Below are 16,062 nucleotides of genomic sequence, written 5' to 3'. Positions count from 1 at the left end.
TGCTGGCACTACCCATTCACATGGAATACAGAAAGCAGTAATTCGCTGGTTTCCTATCAAATTCCACATTAGGTGACACTGTTGTCCAATTGGACTGCAGATTGTCACCTGGGTATGCTTCACTGTCTGGCCCGCAAAGACTTCTACATCATTTTATGTATATTCCGGCTCCCCAGCAGTCTTAAGTATGTTGACCCGGCCCTCGACCCAAAACATTTTGGGGACCCCTGGTGTAGAGTAAGCTCTCATACTACATGGAAGGTGGTAAAATTGGTCTAAGATCTTTCATTAATCTTTCAAGTGTGTACACAGCATAAGTATCCCTTTAAAGAGAAGACAGGCAATTTGTATTGTTTAAAGGAGGGTTTCTCAAGCAGAAAACTACAAGCATTCACAGATGATGTAATTAGTGTCTTAGCAGAGCTCATTAACTACCTTTTGAATTTCCACAAAACATGCACTGTTGGGGTTATTTGAGAACTGAGTTGAGAAACTCCGGTTTAAAGCAAACCTGAACTAAGGAACCTTACTTCAGGCTGGATACTTAAAGAGGGGAAGCTGCAGTTGCTCCTTCCCACCCTAGCCAGCACCTAGATGCTCCCTCCACCCCCCCCCCCCCCACCACTAACACCTAGATGTTCCCAACCCACCCTAGCAAAACACCCACCCACCCCAGCCACCGCCTAGATGCTCCTTCCCACCCACCCCAGCCAGCACCTGGATGGCTCCCTCCCAGCCAGCACCTAGATGCTCCCTCCCACCCCAGCCAGCACCTAGATGCTCCCTCCCACCCACCCCAGCCAGCACCTAGATGCTCCCTCCCACCCACCCCAGCCAGCACCTAGATGCTCCCTCCCACCCACCCCAGCCAGCACCTAGATGCTCCCTCCCACCCAAGCCAGCACCTAGATGCTCCCTCCCACCCACCCCAGCCAGCACCTAGATGCTCCCTCCCACCCACCCCAGCCAGCACCTAGATGCTCCCTCCCTCCCAGCCACCCACCCCAGCCAGCACCTAGATGCTCCCTCCCTCCCAGCCACCCACCCCAGCCAGCACCTAGATGCTCCCTCCCAGCCACCCACCCACCCCAGCAAGCACCTAGATGCTCCCTCCCAGCCACCCACCCACCCCAGCTAACACCTAGATGCTTACTCCCAGACACCCACCCACCCCAGCTAGCACCTAGATGCTCCCTCCCAGCCACTCACCCACCCCAGCTAGCACCTAGATGCTCCCTCCCAGCCACCCCACCCACCCCAGCTAGCACCTAGATGCTCCCTCCCACCCACCCACCCCAGCTAGCACCTAGATGCTCCCTCCCACCCACCCACCCCAGCTAGCACCTAGATGCTCCCTCCCACCCACCCACCCACCCCAGCTAGCACCTAGATGCTCCCTCCCACCCACCCACCCCAGCTAGCACCTAGATGCTCCCTCCCACCCACCCCAGCTAGCACCTAGATGCTCCCTCCCAGCCACCCACCCCAGCTAGCACCTAGATGCTCCCTCCCAGCCACCCACCCACCCCAGCTAGCACCTAGATGCTCCCTCCCACCCACCCACCCACTCCAGCTAGCACCTAGATGCTCCCTCCCACCCACCCACCCACCCCAGCTAGCACCTAGATGCTCCCTCCCACCCACCCACCCCAGCTAGCGCCTAGATGCTGCCTCCCACCCACCCACCCCAGCTAGCGCCTAGATGCTGCCTCCCACCCACCCACCCCAGCTAGCGCCTAGATGCTGCCTCCCACCCACCCACCCCAGCTAGCGCCTAGATGCTGCCTCCCTCCCACCCACCCACCCCAGCTAGCACCTAGATGCTGCCTCCCACCCACCCACCCCAGCTAGCACCTAGATGCTGCCTCCCACCCACCCACCCACCCCAGCTAGCACCTAGATGCTGCCTCCCACCCACCCACCCCACCCCAGCTAGCACCTAGATGCTGCCTCCCACCCACCCACCCACCCCAGCTAGCACCTAGATGCTGCCTCCCACCCACCCCAGCTAGCACCTAGATGCTGCCCCCCACCCACCCACCCCAGCTAGCACCTAGATGCTGCCTCCCACCCACCCACCCCAGCTAGCACCTAGATGCTGCCTCCCACCCACCCACCCCAGCTAGCACCTAGATGCTGCCTTCCACCCACCCCAGCTAGCACCTAGATGCTGCCTCCCACCCACCCACCCACCCACCCCAGCTAGCACCTAGATGCTGCCTCCCACCCACCCACCCACCCACCCCAGCTAGCACCTAGATGCTGCCTCCCACCCACCCACCCCAGCTAGCACCTAGATGCTGCCTCCCACCCACCCACCCCAGCTAGCACCTAGATGCTGCCTCCCACCCACCCACCCCAGCTAGCACCTAGATGCTGCCTCCCACCCACCCACCCACCCCAGCTAGCACCTAGATGCTGCCAAGCTAGCACCTAGATGCTGCCACCCACCCACCCCAGCTAGCACCTAGATGCTGCCTCCCACCCACCCTAGCTAGCACCTAGATGCTGCCTACCACGCACCCTAGCTAGCACCTAGATGCTCCCTCCCACCCCCCACCCCAGCTAGCACCTAGATGCTCCCTCCCACCCCCCACCCCAGCTAGCACCTAGATGCTCCCTCCCACCCCCCACCCCAGCTAGCACCTAGATGCTCCCTCCCACCCCCCACCCCAGCTAGCACCTAGATGCTCCCTCCCACCCCCCACCCCAGCTAGCACCTAGATGCTCCCTCCCACCCCCCACCCCAGCTAGCACCTAGATGCTCCCTCCCACCCCCCACCCCAGCTAGCACCTAGATGCTCCCTCCCACCCACCCCAGCTAGCACCTAGATGCTCCCTCCCACCCACCCCAGCTAGCACCTAGATGCTCCCTTCCACCCCACCCACCCACCCCAGCTAGCACCTAGATGCTCCCTTCCACCCCACCCACCCACCCCAGCTAGCACCTAGATGCTCCCTCCCAGCCACCCACCCCAGCTAGCACCTAGATGCTCCCTCCCAGCCACCCACCCCAGCTAGCACCTAGATGCTCCCTCCCAGCCACCCACCCCAGCTAGCACCTAGATGCTCCCTCCCAGCCACCCACCCACCCACCCCAGCAAGCACCTAGATGTTCCCTTTCAGCCACCCACCCCAGCTAGCACCTAGATGCTCCCACCCACCCCAGCTAGCACCTAGATGCTCCCTCCCACCCACCCCAGCTAGCACCTAGATGCTTCCTCCCTCCCATCCACCCACCCCAGCTAGCACCCAGATGCTCTCTCCCACCCACCCACCCCAGCTAGCACCCAGATGCTCTCTCCCACCCACCCACCCCAGCTAGCACCTAGATGCTCCCTCCGACCCACCCACCCCAGCTAGCACCCAGATGCTCTCTCCCACCCACCCACCCCAGCTAGCACCTAGATGCTCCCTCCCACCCACCTAGCACCTAGATGCTCCCTCCCAGCCACCCACCCCAGCTAGCGCCTAGATGCTCCCTCCCAGCCACCCACCCCAGCTAGCGCCTAGATGCTCCCTCCCAGCCACCCACCCACCCCAGCAAGCACCTAGATGTTCCCTCCAAGCCACCCACCCCAGCTAGCACCTAGATGCTCCCGAACCACCCACCCACCCCAGCTAGCACCTAGATGCTGCCGAACCACCCACCCACCCCAGCTAGCACCTAGATGCTGCCGAACCACCCACCCACCACCTAGATGCTGCCTCTCACCCACCCACCCCAGCTAGCACCTAGATGCTGCCTGCCACCCACCCCAGCTAGCACCTAGATGCTGCCTGCCACCCACCCCAGCTAGCACCTAGATGCTCCCTCCCAGCCACCCACCCACCCCAGCAAGCACCTAGATGTTCCCTTTCAGCCACCCACCCCAGCTAGCACCTAGATGCTCCCACCCACCCCAGCTAGCACCTAGATGCTCCCTCTCACCCACCCCAGCTAGCACCTAGATGCTCCCTCCCTCCCATCCACCCACCCCAGCTAGCACCCAGATGCTCTCTCCCACCCACCCACCCCAGCTAGCACCCAGATGCTCTCTCCCACCCACCCACCCCAGCTAGCACCTAGATGCTCCCTCCGACCCACCCACCCCAGCTAGCACCCAGATGCTCTCTCCCACCCACCCACCCCAGCTAGCACCTAGATGCTCCCTCCCACCCACCTAGCACCTAGATGCTCCCTCCCAGCCACCCACCCCAGCTAGCACCTAGATGCTCCCTCCCAGCCACCCACCCCAGCTAGCGCCTAGATGCTCCCTCCCAGCCACCCACCCACCCCAGCAAGCACCTAGATGTTCCCTCCAAGCCACCCACCCCAGCTAGCACCTAGATGCTCCCGAACCACCCACCCACCCCAGCTAGCACCTAGATGCTGCCGAACCACCCACCCACCCCAGCTAGCACCTAGATGCTGCCGAACCACCCACCCACCACCTAGATGCTGCCTCTCACCCACCCACCCCAGCTAGCACCTAGATGCTGCCTGCCACCCACCCCAGCTAGCACCTAGATGCTGCCAAGCTAGCACCTAGATGCTGCCACCCACCCACCCACCCCAGCTAGCACCTAGATGCTGCCTCCCACCCACCCTAGCTAGCACCTAGATGCTGCCTACCACGCACCCTAGCTAGCACCTAGATGCTCCCTCCCACCCACCCACCCCAGCTAGCACCTAGATGCTGCCTCCCACCCACCCACCCCAGCTAGCACCTAGATGCTGCCTCCCACCCACCCACCCCAGCTAGCACCTAGATGCTGCCTCCCACCCACCCACCCCAGCTAGCACCTAGATGCTGCCTCCCACCCACCCACCCCAGCTAGCACCTAGATGCTGCCTCCCACCCACCCACCCCAGCTAGCACCTAGATGCTGCCTCCCACCCACCCACCCCAGCTAGCACCTAGATGCTGCCAAGCTAGCACCTAGATGCTGCCACCCACCCACCCCAGCTAGCACCTAGATGCTGCCTCCCACCCACCCTAGCTAGCACCTAGATGCTGCCTACCACGCACCCTAGCTAGCACCTAGATGCTCCCTCCCACCCCCCACCCCAGCTAGCACCTAGATGCTCCCTCCCACCCCCCACCCCAGCTAGCACCTAGATGCTCCCTCCCACCCCCCACCCCAGCTAGCACCTAGATGCTCCCTCCCACCCCCCACCCCAGCTAGCACCTAGATGCTCCCTCCCACCCCCCACCCCAGCTAGCACCTAGATGCTCCCTCCCACCCCCCACCCCAGCTAGCACCTAGATGCTCCCTCCCACCCACCCCAGCTAGCACCTAGATGCTCCCTCCCACCCACCCCAGCTAGCACCTAGATGCTCCCTCCCACCCACCCCAGCTAGCACCTAGATGCTCCCTTCCACCCCACCCACCCACCCCAGCTAGCACCTAGATGCTCCCTTCCACCCCACCCACCCACCCCAGCTAGCACCTAGATGCTCCCTCCCAGCCACCCACCCCAGCTAGCACCTAGATGCTCCCTCCCAGCCACCCACCCCAGCTAGCACCTAGATGCTCCCTCCCAGCCACCCACCCCAGCTAGCACCTAGATGCTCCCTCCCAGCCACCCACCCACCCACCCACCCCAGCAAGCACCTAGATGTTCCCTCCCACCCACCCCAGCTAGCACCTAGATGCTCCCTCCCTCCCATCCACCCACCCCAGCTAGCACCCAGATGCTCTCTCCCACCCACCCACCCCAGCTAGCACCCAGATGCTCTCTCCCACCCACCCACCCCAGCTAGCACCCAGATGCTCTCTCCCACCCACCCACCCCAGCTAGCACCTAGATGCTCCCTCCGACCCACCCACCCCAGCTAGCACCCAGATGCTCTCTCCCACCCACCCACCCCAGCTAGCACCTAGATGCTCCCACCCACCCCAGCTAGCACCTAGATGCTCCCTCCCACCCACCCCAGCTAGCACCTAGATGCTCCCTCCCTCCCATCCACCCACCCCAGCTAGCACCCAGATGCTCTCTCCCACCCACCCACCCCAGCTAGCACCTAGATGCTCCCTCCGACCCACCCACCCCAGCTAGCACCCAGATGCTCTCTCCCACCCACCCACCCCAGCTAGCACCTAGATGCTCCCTCCCACCCACCTAGCACCTAGATGCTCCCTCCCAGCCACCCACCCCAGCTAGCACCTAGATGCTCCCTCCCAGCCACCCACCCCAGCTAGCGCCTAGATGCTCCCTCCCAGCCACCCACCCACCCCAGCAAGCACCTAGATGTTCCCTCCAAGCCACCCACCCCAGCTAGCACCTAGATGCTCCCGAACCACCCACCCACCCCAGCTAGCACCTAGATGCTGCCGAACCACCCACCCACCCCAGCTAGCACCTAGATGCTGCCGAACCACCCACCCACCACCTAGATGCTGCCTCTCACCCACCCACCCCAGCTAGCACCTAGATGCTGCCTGCCACCCACCCCAGCTAGCACCTAGATGCTGCCTGCCACCCACCCCAGCTAGCACCTAGATGCTCCCTCCCAGCCACCCACCCACCCCAGCAAGCACCTAGATGTTCCCTTTCAGCCACCCACCCCAGCTAGCACCTAGATGCTCCCACCCACCCCAGCTAGCACCTAGATGCTCCCTCCCACCCACCCCAGCTAGCACCTAGATGCTCCCTCCCACCCACCCCAGCTAGCACCTAGATGCTCCCTCCCACCCACCCCAGCTAGCACCTAGATGCTCCCTCCCTCCCATCCACCCACCCCAGCTAGCACCCAGATGCTCTCTCCCACCCACCCCAGCTAGCACCCAGATGCTCTCTCCCACCCACCCACCCCAGCTAGCACCTAGATGCTCCCTCCGACCCACCCACCCCAGCTAGCACCCAGATGCTCTCTCCCACCCACCCACCCCAGCTAGCACCTAGATGCTCCCTCCCAGCCACCCACCCCAGCTAGCACCTAGATGCTCCCTCCCAGCCACCCACCCCAGCTAGCACCTAGATGCTCCCTCCCAGCCACCCACCCCAGCTAGCGCCTAGATGCTCCCTCCCAGCCACCCACCCACCCCAGCAAGCACCTAGATGTTCCCTCCAAGCCACCCACCCCAGCTAGCACCTAGATGCTCCCGAACCACCCACCCACCCCAGCTAGCACCTAGATGCTGCCGAACCACCCACCCACCCCAGCTAGCACCTAGATGCTGCCGAACCACCCACCCACCACCTAGATGCTGCCTCTCACCCACCCACCCCAGCTAGCACCTAGATGCTGCCTGCCACCCACCCCAGCGAGCACCTAGATGCTGCCTGCCACCCACCCCAGCTAGCACCTAGATGCTGCCAAGCTAGCACCTAGATGCTGCCACCCACCCACCCCAGCTAGCACCTAGATGCTGCCTCCCACCCACCCTAGCTAGCACCTAGATGCTGCCTCCCACGCACCCTAGCTAGCACCTAGATGCTCCCTCCCACCCACCCACCCCAGCTAGCACCTAGATGCTGCCTCCCACCCACCCACCCCAGCTAGCACCTAGATGCTGCCTCCCACCCACCCACCCCAGCTAGCACCTAGATGCTGCCTCCCACCCACCCACCCCAGCTAGCACCTAGATGCTGCCTCCCACCCACCCACCCACCCCAGCTAGCACCTAGATGCTGCCTCCCACCCACCCACCCCAGCTAGCACCTAGATGCTGCCAAGCTAGCACCTAGATGCTGCCACCCACCCACCCCAGCTAGCACCTAGATGCTGCCTCCCACCCACCCTAGCTAGCACCTAGATGCTGCCTACCACGCACCCTAGCTAGCACCTAGATGCTCCCTCCCACCCCCCACCCCAGCTAGCACCTAGATGCTCCCTCCCACCCCCCACCCCAGCTAGCACCTAGATGCTCCCTCCCACCCCCCACCCCAGCTAGCACCTAGATGCTCCCTCCCACCCCCCACCCCAGCTAGCACCTAGATGCTCCCTCCCACCCCCCACCCCAGCTAGCACCTAGATGCTCCCTCCCACCCCCCACCCCAGCTAGCACCTAGATGCTCCCTCCCAGCCACCCACCCCAGCTAGCACCTAGATGCTCCCTCCCAGCCACCCACCCACCCACCCCAGCAAGCACCTAGATGTTCCCTTTCAGCCACCCACCCCAGCTAGCACCTAGATGCTCCCTCCCACCCCAGCTAGCACCTAGATGCTCCCTCCCACCCACCCCAGCTAGCACCTAGATGCTCCCTCCCACCCACCCCAGCTAGCACCTAGATGGTCCCTCCCACCCACCCCAGCTAGCACCTAGATGCTCCCTCCCTCCCATCCACCCACCCCAGCTAGCACCCAGATGCTCTCTCCCACCCACCCACCCCAGCTAGCACCCAGATGCTCTCTCCCACCCACCCACCCCAGCTAGCACCTAGATGCTCCCTCCGACCCACCCACCCCAGCTAGCACCCAGATGCTCTCTCCCACCCACCCACCCCAGCTAGCACCTAGATGCTCCCTCCCACCCACCTAGCACCTAGATGCTCCCTCCCAGCCACCCACCCCAGCTAGCACCTAGATGCTCCCTCCCAGCCACCCACCCCAGCTAGCACCTAGATGCTCCCTCCCAGCCACCCACCCACCCCAGCAAGCACCTAGATGTTCCCTCCAAGCCACCCACCCCAGCTAGCACCTAGATGCTGCCGAACCACCCACCCACCCCAGCTAGCACCTAGATGCTGCCGAACCACCCACCCACCCCAGCTAGCACCTAGATGCTGCCGAACCACCCACCCACCACCTAGATGCTGCCTCTCACCCACCCACCCCAGCTAGCACCTAGATGCTGCCTGCCACCCACCCCAGCTAGCACCTAGATGCTGCCTGCCACCCACCCCAGCTAGCACCTAGATGCTGCCTCATACCCACCCACCCACCCCAGCTAGCACCTAGATGCTGCCTCATACCCACCCACCCACCCCAGCTAGCACCTAGATGCTGCCTCATACCCACCCACCCACCCCAGCTAGCACCTAGATGCTACCTCCCACCCACCACCCAGATGCTCCCTCACACCCACCCACCCCAGCTAGCCCCTATATGCTTCCTGCCACCCAAGCTAGCGCCTAGATTATACCTCCCACCCACCACCTAGATGCTCCTTTTCCCCCCACCCACCCCAGCTACCACCTAGATGCTCCTTTCCCCCCAGCCACCACCTAGATGCTCGCTCCTACCCACCCACCCCAGCCAGCATCTAGATGCCTCCCTCCCAGCCAGCACCTAGGTGCTCCCTCCCACCCACCCCAACTAGCACCTAGATGCTCCCTCCCACCCACCCCAACTAGCACCTAGATGCTCCCTCCCACCCACCCCAACTAGCACCTAGATGCTTCCTTCCACCCTACCCAGCCAGCACTTACATGCTCCCACCCACCCCAGCCAGCACCTAGAAGCCCCCAGCCAGCACCTAGATGCTACCACCCACCCACCTACCTTAGCCAGCACCTAGATGCTCCCCATCACCTACCCACCCACCCCAGCTAGCACCAAGATGCTCCCTCCCACCCACCCCAGCTAGCACCTAGATGCGACCCTCCCACCCACCGCAGCCAGAACCTAGAGATGCTCCCTACCACCCACCCACTCCAGCTAGCACTTAGATGCTACCACCCACCGACCCCAGCCAGCACCTAGATGCTCCCACTCACCCACCGACCTCAGCCAGAACCTAGAGATGTTCCCTAACACCCACCTCATTTAGCACCTAGATGCTACCCCCCACTGACCACAGCCAGCACCTAGATGCTCCCACTTACCCACCCCAGTCACCACCTAGATGCAGTCACCACCTAGATGCTCCTTCTCACCCACCCCAGCCACCTCCTAGATGCTCCCTCCCCCCCATGCCAGCCAGCACCTAGATGCTCCCTCTCCCCCACCCCAGCCACCACCTAGATGCTCCAGTACCAATCCTACTTACGTTTCCCCATTAAAGTACAATACTCGAGTGTCCTGCAACTAGGACTGTTTTTTGGTCTCCCAGATTGCTTGGGGGGGTTGCATAATAAAAAGCCCAGGGACAAAGCCTCAGTGGGAAGGTAGGTCTGCACATCAATATATAGCTGTTAAGTGTTTCTGAGGTTGAAACCAGGATATTTAAAGTTAAGTGGGAATCCTGAATAATTTGCTGCATTCTGTTATATGTAGTTACGGTTCTTCTTTAAAAGGTATTTATTGGTATTTAATGCCTCTCTTGATAGGATGATGTGCGTTTGGTGATCTCCCATCAATTTCACCTTAACCAGTTGGATGAAGATTCTTGAAAAATTGCAAAAATATTTTCTCAGCCTATGCATTGTCTTTTGCTTTTCATATGTCATTTTATATTTGTGTTTTTATTCAATAAAATTTTATTTTTTTTAACTGTTCAGCGCCGCTCCTATCCATTTGGCCATAAATGTATCACTGCTTATAACATCTAAATAATCTACATCTTGTTTCTTTTTGCCACAATTATTAGATGTTCAAGGCAATATTTGTTTTCAGTAATTACTTTTATTTTCTATACATTTTAAAAGCAACATAAAAAATACACTATTCCATTCCCTATAGTTTTAAAATAAAGAATGGTACTGTCTGCCTATTTGTCCTGGTTTTCACAGAATTTAAATTATGTCCCCTAGTACAATGTATGGCAACAATACATTATTTGTAAATAAATGCATATTTTTTTCCCATTTTGTGTTTTGTTTTCACATTGTAGTTTATCAATGATTACACGCCTTTATTTGCAAAAATAACTGTTGTATTACCCTCATGGCATACATATTTTTTACCCTTTCCCGACCACTTAACGCCGATAGGCATTGGGAAGGTGGCAGCCCAAGGATCGCCTAACGCCGAAAGGCATCAAGTCCTGGGGCGGGGTTTTGCAGGGGATCGCGCACATCCTGGCTTGAGTGACGGAGCTCTGCTCCATTATCGGTCTACCAATTTTTATTACAACAAAAAAACAAATAAATTAATAAAAAACAGTCTATTATTATTTAGCCAACATCTTCTGCAGCGCTGTACAGAGTATATATTGTCTTATCACTTAACTGTCCCTCAGAGGGGCTCACAATCTTATCCCTACCAATATATATCTATATTGTGTAGTGCAGGGGTCCCCAAACTTTTTTTAGTGAAGGGCCTTTAGACATACTTTAGACTGCTGGGGGGCCGGAGTGTACATAAAATGCTGTAGAAAAGCATTCCATTGAACCTAGGTAGTATAAACAACACCTGAAACACCATCCCCCACACGCAAAGCAATCAGTGTTCAAAATACATACTGTATTTTCTAAAGTCCCCCCAAAACAACCTCCTTTCCCCAGTAATTGCAAATTATCCAAATTATGCAATTTATCCACCCCTACACACGTGCGCGCTGCTTTTATATTACCTCTAACCACATCACCACCACTACCACAATGTTTTTGCGCACCAGACAGTGAAGCATACCCAGGTAACAACCTTCCATACAATTGCACAGCAGTGCCACCTAATGTGGAATTGGATTGAAAGACAGTGAATTACTTCTTGCTGGCTTCCATGTGGAAACGTGGTGCCAGCACTGCTGCCGCATCTATAAGTACCGTAATACATTTTGTGTGTGGAGGGCCGGTTAAAAAAAAACCTCAGGGGCCACATTCGGCCCGCGGGCCTTAGTTTGAGGCCCACTGGTGTAGTGTATGTATAATAGTCTAGGGCCAATTTTAGAGGGAAGCCAATTAACTTATCTGTATGTTATTGGGATGTGAGAGGAAACCGGAGTACCCGGAGGAAACCCACGCAGACACAAGGAGAACATACAAACTCCTTGCAGATGTTGACCTGGCTGGGCTTTGAATCGAGGACCCAGCGTTGCAAGGCAAGAGCGCCAACCACTACGCCACTGTGCTGGTGGGCTCTGATAGCCTGTAGCAGCTACCAGAGCCCACCAATAGAAAACTCTGTTGGTGGGTAGAAAGGGGGGGGGGAGAATTCACTTGTGTGCTAATTTATATGGCTCTGCAGCGAGCTATTAAAGCTGCAGAGCACTAAATTGTAAAAAATAGCCTGGTCACTAGGGGGGTGTAAGCCTATGGTCCTGAACTGGTTAAAAAGCAGGGTCCCTAGCATACATATGAAATCGGCGCCGGTAGACTTGGGCGCAGGATACAGCCGGTATATGGCTGATCCTGCTTCTGCACAAGTCCGGGCCATGTTAATTACTATTCCCCCTCCAGGCCGCCATTGATAGTGGGGGAATGAAATAATTCGGCTTCCAGTGATTGCTGGAGGCCGAATTTTTGTGCTTTTTAAGCAACTTTGGCTCAGTCTTCTGATGGCACCTACGTTACTCACTGAGCGCCGCTGTAGATGTGATTCCCTTTATAGTCTATGGTGGCGTCGGCTGCGCCCAAATCTAGCAGCGCTGAAAAGCACTGCTCCGGGGTCCCTAAGGTAACAATTTATGTATTCTCTTTTCAATTCTGTCATTTTTTTGATTTTTACAAGGGTTTTATTTTGGTACAGAGTATAAGAAAATTTTATTGCTTTTGATTCAGTTTGTCACTGAAATGAATTCATGTGACATAGGGTGCAGCACCAAAACATTCCTATTCTCTTGCTTGTCGCGGTTAAAACGATACACCTGATAATCTGATAGCTTTTTGGGCACACGAGACTGTTAACAATAAGACCAATGGCTTTTTCAAGGTCATTTTATTCACCAAATATATTATCATTCCTTCTTGGCAAAGCTCCTGGCGCATCAGAGTATTCAATAAGTCATAAATCTTGTTCCAGGATGGCACCGGATTGGTAGCCACAGTCACAGGGGTCCTTACTTTTTTTTTACATTCTCCCCCCCCCCCCCCCCCCCCCGGACCTTTGGCCAACTTGCATCTGGGGTCGCCACCTGGCTGCCCCAACGGAATCCTGACTGTCAGCAATGCCTATGAACCCTGGCTGCAGCCCCAGCGCCGCATGATGTTTGTGCCTGGAACACCATGTACATGCAATACCGGCTCCAGCAGCAGCTACGCTGAGGACCAGGCCTTATCACCGCTACACTCCTCTTCTCTCTGTATCACGTGGGGATGCGAGAGCTCCGGGTCAAGCTGCGGCTTTCCACCGCTTCCACTCATGCCGCTCCTCCACTCCCTGCAGCACCTCGTGGGGACACAGTACTCCGGTTCTGGCAGTGGCTCTGAAGAGGGATGGGGCCCTCAACACTGCTGCTCCGCATGCCGCTCCTCCACTCTGCTGATGTGAATCAACAGCCGCCTGCATGTCCAGGTCAGTCCACCCGGCGCACTCCAGTCTAGGACACTGTCCATCCAAGGCCCTCCACTGGCACAGGGATCTGTTCCCAGCCTCCGAAGCCCGGGAGGGGAGCCTGCTCAACACGTGCTACAGCTGCTCCATCATGCTGCTACACACTCTGGCTGCTGATGCAAAGCTTGTGCTGGGGAGTCGGGCACCACAGCTGGGATCTTTGCTCCACCACCGATGTTGGAGACAACTTAAAGCCACCTGGATACAATCATGCAGCTGCAACAAACCAGGATCTCAGATTCCCTAATCTCAGCCCACCACTGCACGCTGCAAGGCCATTGCAGCCCTCCCTACCTGGAAGAACTGTACTACAGCCAAAACCATGCAGGCCAAGCCCTAATGGTAGCAACATTTTTGCATGCATGGCCACGGAAGGAAGAGGCACCCTGACCTGTCGTTTCCCACCATCCACACTGGATCAGGCTGCAAAACCTATGGCTAAATTTCTGCAAAAATAGCCAGGTCTACCACCGAATGGGGACCCTTGGTCTTTCTGTCTCTCTCTCTCGCTCCTTCTTTTTCTCTGTTCTTCTCTCTCTCCACCTGCACTTTCCAAGACATGCGGTGGGGTGCCTGAAACTGCTGCAGAGTAGCAAGCGCCGCATGGATTGTGGCTGCTCCTCTCGACATAGCACTCAGACGGACCCCTCTGTGCTAATGTTGTGTATTGTGCAACGTGAAATGTATATGATGAATAACTTGCATAGCTCTACTATTGCTGCAACTACTTGTACTTTTTCTACTATTTTGCTGTTACTGTACCATAGCTGACCCTGTATGTGCCAAAAATAATTCCAGGTACAACCCCCTGTTGTGCTTGGCTAAATAAATGATTCTGATAAATGTCACCATTTTAAAAACTAGAGGCCCAGGTCTATTCAGATATTGATATTTTTTGACATTTAGCCTTGTGTGATTTTCCTGAAATTTAACCTTGACTTTGAAAAGGCCATTTTTTTTTTTTTATGTTGGATGGAGTATGTCACTTCCTATGTTTTATGTGACAAGAGTCCAAGCTTCACTTCATTTGGGGGAATGAGGGCAGGGAAATGTCATTCTCTTAACCAAATTGTGTTTTCGAAATGAATTGGATCAATTTGTTGTGCCGTTTAAGAAGGTTTAACCACTTCAGGATCACAGGTTTTTCCCCTTTAAAAACCAAAACAACTTTCACATTTCAGCGCTCCTCCCATTCATTCAGCGATAACTTTATTGTTACTTATCACACTGAAATGATCTATAGATTGGTTTTTTCGCCACAAATTATGCTTTCTTTGGGTGGTAGTTTTTGCTCTGAATTATTTTATTTTATATGCATTGTAAAGGGAATAATAAGGAAAAAAGAAAAAAAAATGATTTCTCAGTTTTCAGCCAATATAGTTTTAAAATAAAATTTGCTTTGGTACATAAAACCCACACATCTTATTTGCCCATTTGTTCGGTTTATTACAACGTTTAAATTGTGTCCCTAGTACAATGTATGGTGATAATATTTTAACTGGAAATGAAGGAGCATTTTTCCATTTAGGGATTTGTAATACTTTTTCACTTATTACAAGAACTTTTTTTGAAAAAAAAAAATATACTTATGACATCCGTATTACAAAAGTCCCTAAGGTAACTATTTATGTAAAAAAAATTAAATGTAATTTTTTTTTTTAACCAGTGTTTTATTTCTGTAACTGTGGGGCAGGGATGGAAGGGGTTAAAAGTAATAAAATAAAAAAAAATAAACTTGCTATGGAAAACAGTATACTGGCATAAATAGGTGTATTTTACTTTTTGGCCACAAGATAGTGCTATTGAGACCATGTTTCTATTAAAGGAAAGGTTCAGGGAGGGTGGGTAAAAAATAAAAATCAATTTCCACTTACCTGGGGCTTCCTCCAGCCCGTGGCAGGCAGGAGGTGCCCTCGCCGCTGCTCCGCAGGCTCCCGGTGGTCTCCGGTGGCCGACCCGACCAGGCCGGCTGCCAGGTCGGGCTCTTCTGCGCTCCAAGGCCCGGAACTTCTGCATCCCACGCCGGCGCGCTGACGTCATCGGACGTCCTCCGGGCTCTACTGCGCATGCGCAGTAGTTCTGCACCTGCGCAGTAGAGCCCAGAGGACGTCCGATGACGTCAGAGCGCCGGCGTGGGACGCAGAAGTTCCGGGCCTTGGAGTGCAGAAGAGCCCGACCTGGCAGCCGGCCTGGCCAGGTCGGATCGGCCACCGGGAGCCTGCGGAGCGGCGGCGAGGGCACCTCCTGCCTGCCACGGGCTGGAGGAAGCCCCAGGTAAGTGGAAATTGATTTTTATTTTTTAACCACCCTCCCTGAACCTTCCCTTTAATAGAACACAGCCGAACACGGAAGTGTCGGGTCTCAGAGCTTATGCGCCGTTAACGAGCTCTGCGAAGACACGGGACCGGTGATTGGGATTGAGAATCAAAAGATTCTCACATCCTGATCACAGATGGAGGGGGCTGCGACGGTGGATCGTGAATGCGACGGTAAGGCAGCAGTACGCATATCTACGCCCCTGATCTGCACCTGAAATTTAAAGGGGCGTAGATATGCGTACCAAGGATCCTAAAGTGGTTAAAAATGAGGGACCTGGAACTGCAAGGAAGTGTCCCATTGGCCTGTTATTTTGTAAATAACAAATGCATTGCCATTTGGAGCAGGTGAAACACTACCTTTTTTATACAACACCCTCTTTTTTTTTTCTTAAGCAAATAAGGAGCCAGAATCTGATCTGCTAAGTTCACTGCTCTTATCTTCT

General features: G+C 56.2%; 1 protein-coding gene across 2 annotated transcripts in view; it reads left to right on the top strand.

Annotated features, from left to right (window-relative positions):
- Positions 1-10,361, top strand: part of LOC137549735 (CTD small phosphatase-like protein 2-A) — a 93,530-nt gene extending 83,169 nt beyond the window's left edge. For both annotated transcript variants that reach the window (XM_068271224.1, XM_068271223.1), the window contains exon 12: positions 10,199-10,361. In XM_068271224.1, coding sequence (XP_068127325.1) covers positions 10,199-10,261 — 63 coding nt within the window. In that variant the 3' untranslated portion in view covers positions 10,262-10,361. The remainder of the gene's footprint in view (positions 1-10,198) is intronic.
- Positions 10,362-16,062: the final 5,701 nt, after the last annotated feature.

The sequence above is a fragment of the Hyperolius riggenbachi genome, chromosome 1 (genome assembly GCF_040937935.1).
Source record: "Hyperolius riggenbachi isolate aHypRig1 chromosome 1, aHypRig1.pri, whole genome shotgun sequence".
Taxonomy (NCBI): Eukaryota; Metazoa; Chordata; class Amphibia; order Anura; family Hyperoliidae; genus Hyperolius; species Hyperolius riggenbachi.
The sequence above is the reverse complement of the archived record's forward strand: the minus strand, read 5'-3'. Positions and strand labels throughout refer to the sequence as shown.